The sequence below is a fragment of the Quercus suber genome, unplaced genomic scaffold (assembly GCF_002906115.3).
Source record: "Quercus suber isolate HL8 unplaced genomic scaffold, Cork oak 2.0 scaffold_224, whole genome shotgun sequence".
Taxonomy (NCBI): domain Eukaryota; kingdom Viridiplantae; phylum Streptophyta; class Magnoliopsida; order Fagales; family Fagaceae; genus Quercus; species Quercus suber.
This window is the reverse complement of record NW_027069682.1, coordinates 983670-1002161: the sequence shown is the minus strand read 5'-3', so window position 1 is coordinate 1002161 and position 18492 is coordinate 983670. Positions and strand designations below refer to the sequence as shown.

The 18492-nt window shown below is 33.2% G+C and overlaps 2 protein-coding genes across 2 annotated transcripts; both read left to right on the top strand.

Moving 5' to 3' along the window:
• The first annotated feature begins 11270 nt into the window (after nt 1–11270).
• On the top strand, nt 11271–13319 carry LOC112000042 (adenine/guanine permease AZG2). Its single transcript, XM_024032146.2, has one exon. The coding sequence runs from the start codon at nt 11417–11419 to the stop codon at nt 13052–13054; it is 1638 nt and encodes a 545-aa protein (XP_023887914.1). The 5' UTR covers nt 11271–11416; the 3' UTR covers nt 13055–13319.
• Nucleotides 13320–14896: 1577 nt separating this feature from the next.
• LOC136070308 (putative F-box protein At1g49610) lies at nt 14897–18492 on the top strand. Its single transcript, XM_065780100.1, has 4 exons — nt 14897–14986; nt 17490–17659; nt 17748–18252; nt 18382–18492. The coding sequence occupies exons 1-4, from the start codon at nt 14897–14899 to the stop codon at nt 18490–18492; spliced, it is 876 nt and encodes a 291-aa protein (XP_065636172.1).

The window sequence follows — 18492 nt, the reverse complement described above, 5'->3', positions numbered from 1 at the left end:
AGACTGAAGAGAGAAGACTGATTGGACTTAAAGCACTGAGGTTTTTTTAGTGTCTCAAATCAACAGCCTGTTGCGAAGACTTTTACACGCAAAACCTAATGGCTTGTTTGGAAGTTTAGAGAGGGAGGAGAGTAGAGGGGAGTAGTGGGGAGGAGAGTAGAGGAGAATGATTCCCCTCTACTTTGTTTGGATGTTTTTAAAATTAGTAAGAGGGAAGGGAGTAATTAGCTCTTCCCCTTGTGTAATTTTGTTAATATAATAAGGGTAAATTAGGTAATTTACTTAGTCAATAGTTTATGTACTCTACTCTCCCTCCAAATCTCTCTAATTTAGGGGAATTAAAAATGGGGGTTAGAGGAAGTTGAAATCCCTCCAAACCCCTCCAAACTCCTCCCCTTCATTTCTTAAAAAACTTCCAAATAAGGTAATTGGATTACTCTCCCTCCTTCTACTCTACTCCCCCTCCATTTTTAAACATCCAAACAGGCCATAAGAGTGATTGGACTAAACACTATATCTACACAGTTACACTGGTGGGATGAACCATGGCCGTGCGATTTGAGCGTGATTAACGGTCTTGACATAGTTACACACAAAAGAAAATCAAAGAAAATCACACAAAATCTCTCTTCAGAGGATCCAGAACGGCTAACCTTTAAATCATAATCAATTTTCCACTTCCCCAAACCATGGCCGGTTACCCTCCCTCAGCCTCAAGTCACTAGATGGCCATTTTATTTTTTAAAATTTATAGGTCAATATTCAATTTGGGGGTAAGTATAGTTTTTCCAATATCTAATATGTACAAATATACCTTATATATATATATATATATATATATGTATATGTATGTATGTATATTTTTTTTTTTTTTTTTTTTTTTTTTTTTTTTTTTTTTTTTTTTTCTGAGAAGAGCTACCTCGAAACTGATTGCCAGAAATGAATTTGCCTTCTTAGGCGTAAAGAATGGACAACCAATGTTAGTTCCAAACCTGTTAAGCAATAGCTACGAGTATGCTGTTTCTTTCTCGTGTCCACCAGTGAAAGCCAGTCATTAACAACAATAATCACAACAATATATATTCTAGGATAACGTTCACAGCAAAGAATCTAAAAAAATATAGTTTTTAGTAACTTAAAAAATAATTTATTTATTTTAACAACTTACTTTACAATATACTCAATATTAATAATTTTATTTTTTTAGTAACTCATTTAAAATAATATAAACAACTTGTTTAAATAATAATAAATAGTCACCGCAAAAATCAACACAATAACAACAACCACTTCCGTCGCCCCACCAGCCACAACCACATACCATAGTAAAAAAAAAAAATCCAGCCACCTACAACCTTCCTCTTCCATTTCTCAACCCGCAACCACCAACCATAGAAAAAAAAAAATCCACAATTCAGCCAACCTTCCTATTTCACTTCTAAACTATGACCACAAACACAGCACAACTTAATAGAAATCAAACAAATCGAGCCACAATCGAGCCATTGAAGCATAGTCACTATGACCCATGACTCATAACCCAACTGGCCAAATTGCCCCACGAACCAATCGAAGCACAATCACCCACAACCCACGAACCAATTGAACTACAAGATATTGAAGAGACCCACGGCCACACCATTGAGCACGACGACACCTCACAAATCACAAAATCGATGACCCCAAACCCATGAATCCTATCTCCACGCCAATGCCCATGAATCTTATCCCACCTCAACGTTGATGCCCACGAATCCGATCTCACCTCAACACTGATGTCCACAACCCGATTTCACATGCCCTAGGGCGGGAGCTAAGAGGAGAGAGTAGAGGAGAAGTGAGAGAGAAGAAATAAAAGAAAAGAGAGAAAAAAAAATATATGCATGTGAAGTGAGAAGTGAGCGTGTGGGGAATAAAAAAATATTTTTTGTTATACCGTCCAACTACAGTGGGCTGCTAGAGATAGCAGCCCACTGTAGCAATCACTCAAAATTTTTAGCTTTACCTTCTTTGTTGTAGTGTGTGTTTTTGATGTTTTGGTTGCTAAAATAACTATTTAGTCATTTCAGCAACCTTATTGTGAGTGCTCGAATATTTTAACAAAAATTAGGTCAAATCTCCTCCATATTTGCTTACCCAAACCATTTTGAGAGATATGCATCCATGCTTTAGAAAAAAAAAATGTATACATACAAAAGCATATAGCTTATGAAATTTGGGATGTGCTTGGTTTTATAGTCCATTTGGATTGAGAGGGAGGGAGGGAGGAGGAGTAGAGTAAAATTAGCTAAAAAAATAGACTAATATCTTGTCAATTTTATCCTACTCCCCTCTCTCCCTCAATTCAATCAGGCCATTAGAGTTGAAAATATTAAACTCATCTTAATATATCATACACGAGTGCAATACATGTGCAAAACAAAAATAGAATGAAAGAAATAGCTTCTAAAAAATTGGAAAAAGTATTTTGCATTAAATGATACCACGTTATTCGTATCAAAATCCAATAAATGAGAAACAAGTATGCAAAAATAACTACCCACTAACAAATCTTTCAATTGTTAGTGGATTAGTTATTTTTTGCTGATATGTCTCACATTTATTGAATTTTGATACCTTGACATTGTATTATTTGATCCCAAAAATCTTCTTACAAAATTGAGGTAAAAACATAAATTTGCCAATTTTTATATTTACTAGCGTTGGCTGCACGTGCAAGGCACGTGCTGCCCCAGTAGTGTGAAAATTAATATAGATTTTGTGTGTGAAGCCATGAATTTTGGTTCACTCAATTTGATTATATTAAAAAAGAAATTTAATGTAGCTTACCCAATTTTGGCTCACCCAATAAACCACTGTAGCTCTAGTGCTATCCATCAATAATAGTTTACTTATAATTTGTTGTGAAATTAATGTTAAAATGTTGTGGATTTAACATTTTTTATTTGATATATAAAAAACTGAGATTTCAGCAATTGTAAAAATATTGTGATAATAATAAGTGTTGTAACATTTTTTTTTAAACATTTATTTTCAGTTGTGGTTGGCTACAACCTCATATTTTATTATTTTATTTTGACTTGTAAGAAATTGACACGTCAATAATTGTGAAAATATTGTGAAATTTGTTGTGTCAGTATAATAATATAAATGTTAACTTAAATCAATATTTAAAAGAAAAAAAAAAAAAACACAAACCCATTACTAAAAAAAAAAAAAACTAACTAAACCAAAGCACTGTTCTAGCTACAGTGTTGCATAGTGCAAAAACACTGGATATACAGTGCCAAGACACTATACGCGCATTCACGCTTTTATTATAAACATTTATTTTTAGTTATGGTTGGTCACAGTTTCATATTTTATTATTTTATTTTGACTTATAAGAAATTAACACCTCAATAATTGTAAAAAAATTGTAAAATTTGTTGTGTCAGTATAACAATATATATATTGTAGGGACCCAATTTGGATTGACCCTGAATACAAATGAGTTTTCAGCCCAACCAGCCCAAACAATAAATTTATAGATAGTGGATTGAAAGGTTTAGGTGCTGGCCGTCGATCACCATGCATGTACTTTTCTTATAAAAAATGCTAAGAGTGCATTTACAGATGGGGGACGCTCCTCGGCCCGTGGCCGAGGAGGCCTTATTGTTCTCCCTTTTCTTTTCCCCCCTCCCCTTTACTTTACTAGCTTTTCTTTTATAGTTTTTATCTTCCTATCCCCTCCTTCCATCTGTTGATCATCTATTTGCCTTTTTTTCTGGCCGTCCGTCCCATCAGAGGCCTTATCGGTACTCAAGTGGTTCACTCTGATCAACGTTATCCTGCCAAGGGGTTACCTCCCCATTAATGCGGCCAGGGGGGTTAGTTGAATGCATTAAATGCGAGAGTGACAGCTTACTTTGGGGTTAGTCTCTCCCCAAAATTACCTTCGTCAGGCCAAGGATAAGGTGGTCCTCGGTGTGGATTGGNTTTGTGAAAATATTGTGACACTTATTAATACAGTATTTTTGCACGGTAGCTACAGTCCCAAGAGGCATTGTAGCTACCGTGCCTAATTTTTTTTTTTTAGTTATTTGTTTGAGTTTTTTTTCTTTTTAAATATTTATGTAAGCTGGTATATATATTATTATACTGACACAATAAATTTTACAATATTTTCACAATTATTAATGTGTCAATTTCTTACAAATCGAAATAAAATAATAAAATATGAGACTGTAACCAACCACAACTAAAAATAAATGTTTATAATAAAAGTGCAAATGCGCGCATAGTGTCTTGGCACTGTACATCCAGTGTTTTTGCATTGTGCAGCACCGTAGCTAGAACAGTGCTTTGGTTTAGTTAGTCATTTTTTTTTTTTTTTTCAGTAATGGGTTTGTGTGTTTTTTTTTTTTTTAAATATTGATGTAAGCATACATTTATATTGTTATACTGACACAACAAATTTCACAATATTTTCACAATTATTGATGTGTCAATTTCTTACAAGTCGAAACAAAATAATAAAATATGAGACTATAGCCAACTACAACTAAAAATAAATGTTTAAAAAAATGTTACAACACTTATTATTATCACAATATTCTCACAATTGTTAAAATCTCAGTTTTTTATATATCAAATAAAAAATGTTAAATCCACAACATTTTAGCATTAATTTCACAACAAATCATAAGTAAGCTATTATTGATGGATAGCACTGGAGCTACAGTGCTTTTGGTTTATTGGGTGAGCTACATTAAATTTCTTTTTTAATATAATTAAATTGAGTAAGCTAAAATTCACGATTTCACACATAAAATCTATATTAATTTTCTCTGAGGCAGCACGTGCAGCCAATGCTAGTCTTATATATAAAAGTGCCTATGCCCGCTACAGTACTTCGGCACTGTGCAAATAACGTATTGCACTATAGTGGCAACAGTGCTTTTCGTGAGGCACTTATCTTCTTTTTTTTTTTTTCTTTTTCAACCCTTTTGCTAAAGTTTTGCAGTAGCTACAGTGCCAAGCGGCACTATAGCTACAGTAGTTACATTTTTTTAAGTCTTCCGTTTGTTTTTTTTTATTTTTTAATATATATATTGTTATACTGGCCCAACAAATTTCACAATATTTTCACAATTATTGAGGTATTAATTTCTTATAAGTCAAAATAAAATAATAAAATATGAAACTGTGACTAACCATAACTGAAAAATAAATATTTTGTGAAAATGTTGTGACACTTATTGGTACAGTATTTTTGCATAGTAGCTACAGTACCAAGCGGCATGTAGCTACAGTGGCTAATTTTTTTTTTTTAAAAGTAATCTATTTGTTTTTTTTTTTTGTCCTTTTAAATATTTATGTAAGCTGTTATATATATTGTTATACTGACACAACAAATTTTACAATATTTTTATAATTATTGTCATGTCAATTTCTTACAAATATATAAAAGCGGCTATGCTTGCTACAATGCTTCAGCACTGTGCACCCAACGTATTTCACTATGCAGCACTGTAGCTGCAACAATGCTTTGGTTTCGTGAGTCTTTTTTTTTTTTTTAACCCTTTTGTTTAAGTTTTGCACAGTAGCTACTGTGCCAAGCGGCACTGTAGCTACAGTAGTTACATTTTTTTTTTAAAGTCTTCCGTTTGTACTTTTTTTTTATATATTGTTATACTGACACAACAATTTTCACAATATTTTCACAATTATTGAGGTGTTAATTTCTTATAAGTCAAAATAAAATAATAAAATATGAAACTATGCCCAACCACAACTAAAAATAAATGTTTTGTAAAAAAACCCATTACTGAAAAAAAAAAAAAAAATGACTAACTAAACCAAAGCACTGTTCTAGCTACGGTGCTGCACAATGCAAAAACACTGGATGTACAGTGCCAAGACACTATGCGCGCATTTGCACTTTTATTATAAACATTTATTTTTAGTTGTGGTTGGTTACAGTCTCATATTTTATTATTTTATTTCGATTTGTAAGAAATTGACACATTAATAATTGTGAAAATATTGTAAAATTTATTGTGTCAGTATAATAATATATATACCAGCTTACATAAATATTTAAAAAGAAAAAAAACTCAAACAAATAACTAAAAAAAAAAAATTAGGCACGGTAGCTACAATGCCTCTTGGGACTGTAGCTACCGTGCAAAAATACTGTATTAATAAGTGTCACAATATTTTCACAAAACATTTATTTTCAGTTGTGGTTGGTCATAGTTTCATGTTTTATTATTTTATTTTTACTTATAAGAAATTAACACTTCAATAATTGTGAAAATATTATGAAATTTGTTGTGTCAGTATAACAAAATATATATATATATAAAGTACAAATGGAAGACTTAAAAAAAAATGTAACTACTGTAGCTACAGTGCCGCTACTGTGCAAAACTTAAACAAAAGGGTTAAAAAAAAAAGGACTCACAAAACCAAAGCACTATTGTAGCTACAGTGCTGCACAGTGAAATACGTTGGGTGCACAGTGCTGAAGCATTGCAGCGGGCATAGCTGCTTTTATATATTTGTAAGAAATTGACATGACAATAATTATGAAAATATTGTAAAATTTGTTGTGTTAGTATAACAATATATATACCAGCTTACACAAATATTTAAAAGGGGAAAAAAAACATATAGATTACTTAAAAAAAATACTGTACAAATAAGTGTCACAATATTTTCACAAAATATTTATTTTCAGTTGTGGTTGGTCACAGTTTCATATTTTATTATTTTATTTTGACTTATAAGAAATTAACACCTCAATAATTGTGAAAATATTGTAAAATTTGTTGGCCAATATAACAATATATAAAAAAGAAAAAAAAAATACAAACGGAAGACTTTAAAAAAAAAAAATGTAACTACTGTAGCTACAGTGCCGCGTGTTACTGTAGCTACTGTGCAAAACATAAACAAAAGGGTTGGAAAAAAAAAAAGAAAAAAGAAAAAGATAAGTGACTCACGAAAAGTACTGTTGCCGCTACAGTGCGTGCACAGTATAATACGTTATTTGCACAGTATTAAATCTAAGGGAGGAGGAGTTGGAGGAATTGTATTCCAAACTTATTTGACGCTAAATGGTTTTTGCCTAATGATAATAAGAGGACACAAATAGTGGCTCTGCGCACACCCTGCACACATACACATATTACAAATGATTTAACAGTTAAGTCATCATGACATTTAACATCAAAATTGTGATGTATTTATTTTATCATTAGATTAAGAGAAGTGATTGACCTTATGGGCCACTTTATTTATTATTCATTAATTGCTTCACTGTTAACTCTAGTAATACTAATGCTCTAATAGAATAGCATTTGGTTGCATGCATCTTGCTCGAATGTGATAATTGAAACTGGGTAGAATGAGTAATTAGTTCACTTACTCAAAAACTTATAAAACAAAAAGCTAAAATTGTATTCCTTGTACATGTTGGCATTAAGCCAAAAAGTGTTAGGTTCCTAAATACATTAATTCCATTTCTTTGTACCCCTAAGCTGTAGGTATTGGCCTTAATCACATGCTGGAAGGCTAAGACAAACCTTAAAGCCCTTAAAAAGAAGAGCCTTATAGTTTATAGTACTACTCTACTACATGTACCGTAGTGGCAATGCCATTGTAGCTCCTTTATTTCTTGGAACTCTTACCCTTTAACCTGCTTTTGGTAATGCAAATATTCTACCTAAACTCATAAAAGCAAGGTCTTTTTCTCTCCTTTATTTTGTTATTTTATCTATACTTTCCTCCCCAATTGTCTCTCAAAAGGAGAATCCACTGCAGTATCAAAGTCACAGACCTTAATAAAATTTGAATCCTTTTGCGCATGCTAGAGTAAAAGTTGTACATATGCAATGGTTTTAAAGTTCTGCTTTGGAAAATTGTCCACCAACACAAAAAGTAGTACTTTTTAATTTTAATCAAGTTACAATATGACAGGACGAGTTGCTCCAAATAATATAACTAACTTTGCCTGAAAAAAATTGCAGTGAAAACTGAAAAGATACTAAATTTTTGTTATTTACAGTGGCTAGCTTTGGAATCTTATGGGTTTCTCGATTAACTCATTGTCTTTCTTTTCTTTATTTTTTTGGGTTTTTTATTAATGGATTAGATTCTAATATTGAGAGACAAAGACTGCCATAAAAGGCATTGTCATCTTGGTTTAATTATTGAGGGAAATTATTTTGTTTTTTTAATCCAACTTTACACAATTATAAGCAATTATGTAAACTACACCAAATCTTTCTTGAGAAATATTTGTATAAATGACACCACTATCCATTATGATTTATGATTTATAAAAATGTAACTAATAAATCCATATCTAACTTTTCTAAAAGAATGTTTCATTTTTTTCAAAAGAAAAAATGTTCCTCAAACTATTTATAAAATGACACTCTCCTTTTAATAATTGTATAAATAGTGCTCTCCTCTTGGGGGGTTTTGTACAAAATGAATAGGAATTTTTTAAAATGAAATATTTTGTTAAACAAGTATCAATGTCAATGAATATAAGCTCATATGTTGCATTAAAACATTAAGGAGTCAAGAAAAATTATCTATGCAAATGTTACGAAGTACATGTCATTTTGATAAATCTCAAAGAAGGTTGGGGTTCTAAGATTTTTAAAATTTTTTTATATAATTCGATAGTTGACAATGAACGATTTGAATTATGGATATTTGCACTAAAAATACTAAAAAGTATTAATTAATTGAGTTATAAGTTTTTTTTTTTTTTTTTTTTTTTTGTGGTTATAATAAGTTAAAAAGAAAAAGTAAAAAGGATAGAGAGTGAGAGAGACCAAATTGCCCTTTTTAGCTCAGAGCTCTATAGTGATCATGTTATTAAATTCACCAATCCAATGAGTATTGAGGAAAACTAGGTGTAATATATTTTTTTCAATCTTCCTTTTTTCCCTAAAGAACTAGGTAATAGTGCATTATTTTTATATTGCATGCGTTTAACACATCTTTTAATGTATTCCCACCTTTACAATTATACTATTGCTTCACAGTCACATTCTTCTCACAGTCTTACACAAATTAGTAGCACTTTTTCTTCTTTTCATGCCAAAAACAACAACCCAATTTAGACAGAGTGATGCTCCTCGTGTGGCTTGAGCTAGCAAGTTTATTATATCTATTTATTTATTCCTCAATAAACTAATTTTAGGTCCAAATGCCACCAAATTTATTCAAAATTTAAATTCCACAAAAATGGTGGCCTTGATTACAAAGTACAAACCCTATATTAGTGGTTTGTGACTTCCCCACACAAGAGTCATAAGGTTCTTTTGAACTTAATAGTGCATTTAATTAATTAATTTGATTAATATTTTAAAAATAATATTTAGATCGTTCAAAGATACTGATTTTGGAATTTTCAAGCTACCTACCTAAAAAAAAAAAATTCCTGCCAACTCCAAGAAAGAAGTATAACGTAAGTCTTTTTTTGCTTTAGTTCTTGTTCTTTGGGCCTAAGATAAATTAATTAGAATAAACTTCAGTGGCAAATTATAGTTTTGATCCGATTGATGATGCTTACTCTATCTATCTAGTGGATGGTGAAGATCTAATAGATATTCTAATGATTTTCGTCAATGGCCATAGCTTCATGTATTTTGAAAAGGATGGCTGGATTGAATTATTGGAATACCATGTTACCAACCTATTAAACTATTGAATAATCGAGGTTGGATTTTTTTTTTTTTGCAAAATGATTAATTGGACGGCTACATGAATATATTTCATTTCCTTTTTTATTTTGTCATGCAAATTTTTTTTTTAAAATTTTAAATTTAGTAGACTACACATGCATCTACAGGATTGGATTTTGAATCTAGCTATAATCTAATCATTCGGCTCATCATCATCATCATTATTATTAAGGTCTTGTTAATGGGTATCCTTAGGGCTACTGTTAATAAATCATTTTAGAAAAGTTTTGATATCAATTTTATGAAAATTATGAAAGGTGTCAAAATTTTAATTATTTTGCTCTTTTCCGGTTTCCTCATAAATTTTTTTTTAAAATATTTCTTAAATCAGTGCCTTTAAGACATTCGTTAACAAAAAAAAAAAAAAAAAAATTGGAAAAAAAAAATCTCAATTGTCATACTAGTTATATGCTTCAATTATAACTTATAACAATAAGCTTTAAAAGGTACCTATATTATCTTATCAAAAAAAAAAAAAAGTACCTATATGAATGCTAAAGCTTAAATATATCCATCAGATTACAGCAAAAGTTACCAAAATTATGCATCCCAATGATTCTTCACCTAAAAATTCAATCCATAAGGCCAAGTGAAAGAAAAGCTTTCCAAATTTGTGTAACTAAATCAGTTCTATCCAACTTCTAACTGTGTTGGCTAGAACTGGAAGGAACAAAAAGTCCAAAATAGAATTGTGATTCGCTAATGGATCCAAAAATGAATATTGCAATCATGTGAATAAACCTGGTTTGACTCAAACGTGCACTTCTATACATTGATCTCCTAAATATGATCTGGCATTCATAGATTATGACCTTGTCCACAGTGCTAAGTGCTTACTCAACAAAAATTTCAGTAATCTACAAAACACGTTGTTGTTCGCATTTTTTTAATCAAACAATATTATGAGTTTTTTTTTATGGAGCAATCTTTAATATCATTTTATTGTTTACCATCGAGAACTTGCCAACTTAATAATTCTAAAAATATTAGACTAGTGACAAAATTGTATCCATGGTATTCCCATGAGCAAGCACTATAGTATAGAGGAGTCAAATATGCCAAACCAAGTCTTTAGCTGTCCCTTTTATTATTAAAATAAATAAATAAATGTCACAATATATTTAAAAACACAACTAATTTAACAATACTTTTGGTAGTAGATTGTGATTGGTATATACTACAATAAAAGTATGTTAATCTTAGTTGAAGTCTTAATAAAATTGATGTTGCACAATCCATCACCTCATCAAATTATGAAAAATAATTTTGAAATTTATTACGTTACCAATATGTACGACGCACAAACACACACACAAATATATATATATATATATATGGTCCCCGGAAATGAATCACTTTTCAATCAAAACCAATATCTTCCTTCGAAAACCAAATCCCCCCTTCTCTTTGGCAAGTTAGAAAATTTAATTTTGTATGGGTTAGATACAACCCCACATTCAACCAACCCAATTTCTTAGAAGAAACTGCTTTTTATAATGCCTAAGGCCTAACTCCCATATTCAGGTCGCATGGTGCACATTTGTCAATAACATCTATCTAAGAAGATTCCCTTGGTTTAAAGCATATATATTAGCACAAACACCTATATGCCACCCACATAAACACGCAAACATTTCACATAGAGAGAGAGAGAGAGAGAGGGAGAGATGGGGGTTGAGCTATGTGCAAAATTGGGAGGAGTGGGGTTATTCACAAGGCTAGCCAAGTCATGGAGCAAAATGGAGAAAGGCCTAAACGATTGTGTCTCAAAGAGCTTCATAGGGAGATACTTCAAATTAGAAGCTAGAAAGAGTTGTTTCACAAAAGAGCTACGTGCTGCCACTGCCACTTTTCTCACTATGGCATACATCATTACTGTCAATGCCACCATTCTCTCTGACTCTGGTGGAACTTGCTCCATTGCTGATTGCACAACCTCTTTGAACCAAACAGCTAGCCCAGATTGTATGATCAAGCCCAATGCTGGGTACCAAACTTGTCTCTCTAAAGTTAAAGGTGACCTCATTGTTGCCACTGTTTTGTCAGCCATGGTTGGGTCCATTGCTATGGGAATTCTTGCTAACCTTCCCTTAGCTTTGGCACCAGCTATGGGCCCAAATGCCTACCTAGCCTATAACTTGGTGGGCTTTCATGGATCTGGGTCCATATCCTACCAAACTGCACTAGCTATCGTCTTAGTTGAGGGTTGTGCCTTTTTTGCAATATCCGCTATTGGGCTTCGCTCAAAGCTCGCTAAGCTCATACCTCGGTCGGTTCGGCTCGCCTGTGCGGCAGGTATTGGGCTTTTCATTGCATTTGTGGGCTTGCAGGTGCACCAAGGAGTGGGCCTCATTGGGCCTGATTTGTCGACGTTGGTGACCCTCACAGGCTGCACTAATACAAACCCAGAAACAGGTGAGTGCATTGGGGGACATTTGAGAAGCCCAAAACTCTGGCTTAGTTTGGCGGGCTTTCTAATCACATCATATGGGTTAATGAAGAATGTAAAGGGTAGTATGATATATGGTATTCTTTTTGTGACATTGGTGTCATGGTTTAGGGGTACATCAGTGACATATTTTCCTAATACCCCAATTGGTGATACTAGTTACAATTATTTCAAAAAAGTTGTTGATTTCAGAGTGATCAAATCCACAGCTGGGGCTCTAAGCTTTGGCAATTTCAATAGAAGTGAAGTATGGGTGGCATTAGCAACCTTGTTCTATGTTGATGTGCTAGCCATCACAGGCACAATGCACACAATGGCTGAGATTGGAGGGTATGCCAATGAGCAAGGAGGTTTTGAAGGTGAGTACTTGGCATACTTGGTTGATGCAGGGTCCACAATTGTGGGGTCTACATTGGGAGTTTCAACAGTTGCCACTTATGTGGAATCATCAGCTGGGTTGAGAGAAGGGGGTAGAACAGGATTAACTGCTGTGATCATTGGATTGTATTTCTTCATTTCATTGTTTTTCATTCCACTACTTTCTAGTGTTCCTCCATGGGCCATAGGCCCATCACTTGTGATGGTTGGGGTGATGATGATGAAGGTTGTGAAGGACATAAATTGGGCTGATATGAAGGAAGCAATCCCTGCTTTTATAACCATGCTTCTAATGCCACTTACTTATTCCATTGCAAATGGGATTGTTGCTGGGATTGGGCTCTATGTTGCTCTTAGTCTCTATGATTACATTTTGGGTTCTATAAGGTGGTTGATCAAGATGAAGAAGATGGTTGCCAAGGAACAAAATCAAGTGTCTGCTACAGCTGGTGTAGATTCAACAATTGAAATTATCTGAATTTATTAGAGTTTTTTTTTTTTTTTTTCTTCTTTTTTTCTTCTTTTTTTCTTTTTTTTGGGAGAAGATATTAGACGTTAGTAGTTTATAAATATTTATTTTAAGAAAAAAAAAAGTAGAGGTAAGGTAAGTGCTTTAGTTACATTTTTAACTTTGGTATAATTAATTTAGCTCGACTACCACGCATTATGTGCTCTCTACATATTTAGCCCCCAAAAAGAATGTGCTGTTCACATTAAAAGCTTTATAATCTTTCTTCTATAATCCATATTTAATCATTTTATTGCGCTTGTCTCTCTAAATGAAGCTTGAATATATATATATATAAAGGACTCTTCAACTCTATTAAACTTAATTCTTCTCACAAAATGAGGAGGAATATTTATATATGTGTGGGTTCTGCATGTTGTGAAAAGAGACTTGATAAAACTGCATTTTATAAGATAATTTTTCTAAGTTGATAGCCATATCCAATAACAAGATGTTGGTATACTTTAGCAAATTGCTTTTCCTTTTATTTTTAAAAAACCTTTTTAATGGCAGCATGATTCACAATGCATATAGTGGCACCACGCATTTTTCATTTTCATGAGTCAATTCAAGATCATTGATCATAATCAAACTAGAATAAATTTGCAATAATGTCGGAATAGACTCAAACCAAACATGCTTGATGCTCCCTCTCACCGATTTTGCTACTTTAACAATTATATTACGATTATCAATTGAGTAATCTAGAATGAACGATCCCATGATCTAGAACCCAATTTTGATAACTACCATAGAAGCTATAATATACGAATGCAACATCAATAGCACGAACATTCAAAATATAAACAAACCCAACAATCAAAACCATTAAAAAAAAAGAAAAAAAAACCTTAGCTAAAAACAATAACCAGTATGTGTCAAACTAAACTATAAGTGATAAGTCGATTACTCCCTATCTCTCTAACAAATTGGCAACATCAAGACAATAACTCAAAGGGATGAGACCCAACCACTTGTCATATATCCTATCACACCAATCATAACCTAGGATGCACGGATACTTCATTTGAGGTGCTGTACCCGTGTCGTATTCACGTTGTAATAGTGTTTAATCTGTTGTATCATGTTATGATTTTTCAAAAATTGCTCGTGTTATCGTATCTTATCGTACCTGTATCCGCGTCTGTGTCTGTGCATCCTAACTTGTGAGTTAACTAATAGGTAGAGAAAAAATTGTGGAAATAGCATGATTCACAACTTTAAAGTTCCAATGGTCTTGTTATTCTCTCTCTATTCAATTTAAATATTCTTTTCATCATTCCTATCTTCTCACTCAAAACAAAAAGGACACAAAACAATTAGCATTCACCTGTCCAATAGAAAATCAAATCCTCAAATACAAGTCGCTCGAAATGACTTGTACACAACAGTATAGCACCATTTTAAAGCGGTGGATTATATGCCGTTGACAAAAAGCATGACGGTAACGAGGATTTTGGCTCGGAAAAATCAGTCTAGGTTGGAATGAGTGGAACCCTACGGTTACTAGTAATTTAAATAGAAATTTGAATGGATTCCTTATGAAATGGGTATATACGAGACCGGTAATTTAAATAGAAATTTGAATTAATTCCTTGGATATATACGAAATTTCTCAACTAATTCTCTAAGCATGTAGAAGTATTTAAGAAAGAGTATGAAGCCGACCTGTAAGTTAAAACTCTCATTTCTATTAAAAAAATATAAATAAATAAATAGTAATAGAAGATATCTTCTAACCCACGTAACCCAACACTAAAACTCTCCTAGCTAAACCAAAAGAACAGAACATTAAACTGACCGAAATCTAGTATGAAAAAATCATACTTTCAGTTTCAGGCTCAGCAAACTCAGGAGTTTGCCAGACACCGTGAAGCAGAGGCGGAGAAAGAGACAACAAGAGTGAGAGGAAGGCTTTTTGAGAGAGGTACCTGTGTTTTGAAGGCTTATTAATCTGCCAGGTGAGTAGATAGAAGTGTTTAGCAATTAGCACTATCAATTATCATGCCATCCTAACCCTACAACTCAATAAGGTGAGTTAATTTATGTGGACAAAACGCTGTTATCAAAACGTTTAAGTAGTTCAAGCAAATGATGATCGAGGCCCTTGTTCATGTGCCTCTTAAATTTTCACAAAGTCGAGTAATTATTAGGTACTTGCGGAGTATCTAATTGAATTCATTCATGATGAGATTTACTATGAATATGCGAAGAATAAGCATCACGTCACCATGTTCTGAGAGCATCCAATCATTTTCTATTTTTTAAAGTGTGAAGCATCAATATTAGCATAAGAGTACCGTTGAATTAAGATAGTCAGCCAAGTGCTTATTTTAGTGAGAAATTGAATGAGGCTAAAGAACAAAAGTATTTAAAGTTTGCTCCGTCATAGTGTCTGATAGGGATGTTAGGTTCATGAGTTACCTTTAGAAAACCCGTTGGCACATGCATTTTATCCTCACACATATGGTCAAACTACGATTGTCAATAGGAGTATTAGGAAACCTCTTGAGAGGTTTGAGAGGTTTGGTAGGTGAATTAAACAGAAATTAGGGTTTGATTCTCCATGCAGTCCAACTTCCATATAATTATAATAGCTCTATCAGTAGAAGTCCATTTAAAGTTGCATAGTTTTAAACATAGGCGTTGATCCGTAGGATCATTTTTATCCTTCTGTTTATGTTGATTATGACTTTATGAGTCCCCTTTGAGAATTTGAGCAAATTTTCTAATTTATGTTTATTTCTTTGATAATTCAATTATTACAAGAAGTAGAGAAGGGGGGATTTGAACCCTAGTTTTCTTTTAGACCAAGCAATGCCAACGAAGTATAAGACTCTTGGCTAATTTATGTTTATGTACAATTAAAGGATTTTCCTTTCTCTAAGAACCAAGTAGTGAAGGGTAATGTAAATTTATGTTATAATGACTTATGTATTTCTTATAAATTTTACCTCACTCTTTTTCCCCCTTCCCCTTCAGGTGATATGACATATGAGATATAGGTATTATGACTGTCTCTAATTTTTGTTAAGGTTTGGATCTTTTATTTCCATTGCAGATTGTATTATATTCAAATCTCTCAAGATGGAGAAAATGTTAGAAAATATGGCTAAATAAACAAGTTTTGATTCAACAATACAAACCCTAAAAAATTAGCAATGGCAAAAATAAATAGATAGAGTTAGAAAGATCTCACAAACTATAGAATCACGCAAATGCGTTGTCTTTAAAGGTTGATTCGTGCCACCCGGAGTAGAACTCGGTGTGAATGGCTCTCTTGGCCGAACAACCCCCAAGATTAGACTATAGTAATTTCTTCAAGTTGATCACACACTCAAACAAGAAGAACTAGGAACAACCTTACTTGCCTTTCCTTTCCTTAAAAAAATGAAGCTGAAATTTTCTCTTTGTAGCTGAAATTTTTTCTGTGAAGCTGAAATTTTCTGTGTAGCAAAAAAACAGAGCAAAACAGAGAGGATTTGCGGCTGGAAAAGAGGAGAAAAATGTGATGATTGAATAGTGTGTGTTGTGGTGTTTATAAGCTAATGTAGTGAGGGTTGATGGGTTGAACCAACGGACACTGTGCAGCCAACGGGCAGCACAATAAATGCCCCAACGGGCTGCTATTTAATGCCCAACGGGCAGAACCTAAATGGGCTAAAACCAAAAGAAATGAGAAAAGAATCAGGCCCAAGAGAGATAGAGACTAGCTTAACTTCAACCCAAGCCCAACCCTTAGCACATTGTCTTTCAAGTTTACTACCTAAGATGTGCAAAGCCTTATAAAGTCATAACAAGATTCATTCCTAACCAATGTGGGACATAAACATACATTAAGTGTTTGAAACACACACATACTCCAACAGAAAATAGTGCAGCCTAGCACTAAATTTGCACTTTTGAAGGTAATCCATTTTCCAAATCAACGGTAAAAATCAATTTTTTTTGGGTTAGTTACACTTCACCCCCTCGATTATGCTGCAGTTGCAATGTCCCTCCTAAACTTAAAAAATAGAGTAATATCCCCCCATAACAATTGGTAATAAGTTCTTTACTCCATACTATTACATTTTTAGTCAAATTTAATGGAATAGACAAAATTTTCCGAAAAAAGTTTCTAGTAAGAGTTTGATTTTCCTGACTGAGACCCTACTGCAGGATGCAAATGCTTATTCCCAATAGTTAAACGGGACATTGCAATTTGCAATTGCACCATAATTAAGGGGAAGTGCAATTTGCTCTAGTTTTATTTCGTTGAAGTTCTTGTCATTGTTATTGGATTGATCTATTAATTTTGAGATAATTGTCTTAAATTTTTTTAAAGTAGAAAAAAAGTTCAAGTTTTACTAACATATGTTTAAATTGTAAGTGTGATAAGACAAACAATTTCCCTGATGATCAGTTCAGCAAATTGCCGGATGAGATTCTTGTTTCCATTGTGTCACTAATGCCTTTGAAAGAAGCATCACAAACAAGTATTCTCTCTCATAGGTGGAGATATCTGCGGACGTTTACCAATGGTAGCTTGGATTTTGATTGTTCAGCATTGCTAAATCTCTTGGGGATTGAAAAGTATTGTGAAAAAAGAAAAGGGTTGGTTTGTTAGATGGGTGAATGGAGTTTTGAGATTGCATCAAGGTTCTACTATTGATGAACTCAGAGCTTGTTCTGTTGTGAGTGACAAGAACTTCACATTGGACATTGAAAATTGGTTAAGTTTTTTGCTTAGGAAGAAAGTTAAAAGATTTGCACTGGAATGCAAAGGTCTAAGGAATTGTGATTACCAGCAATATACTCTTACTGATCAGTTTCTCTGTAATTACGGCCTTGATTCCCTCACAGTCCTCTGTTTGACTTACGTGCAAGTGACGGAAAAAGCTCTTCTGTATGTTTTATCTAATTGTCCATTTCTTGAAGTGTTAAGCGTGGAATGCTTGGATTCTCTTCAAAATTTAAAGCCTTCTGGCCCTTTGGTTGGACTTAGAAATGTTGCAATTTCCACTTCATATTATGCGCATGTAGCAAGGATTCTTCTTGGGAATGTTCCTAATCTTGTAGAGGCATCCTATGCAGGTCTTTATGCTTTCTTTTTATTAAGAGAGCGTGATCAGATGCCAAGCTATCTATCTCTATTGGAGACACTTTCTTTGGTCTTGACTTGGCAGGTTGGTGTTTGAAAACCTTTTTATGTTTGTCAATGGTGTGCCTTTTTTCCACCTTTGCAATGAAAGTTGTTTATGTGTATACTAATTTTTCCTTGGTTCAATTTTTCAGAGGATTTCACAATTTTCCAGATTTCCCATATTAAGAAATCTCAGGCACTTGAATCTGACTTTACTGGTAATGGATGTCAAAAGCCTACTTGGTTGCACTTCTCTACTAGTGGCATTTCCAATATTACATAG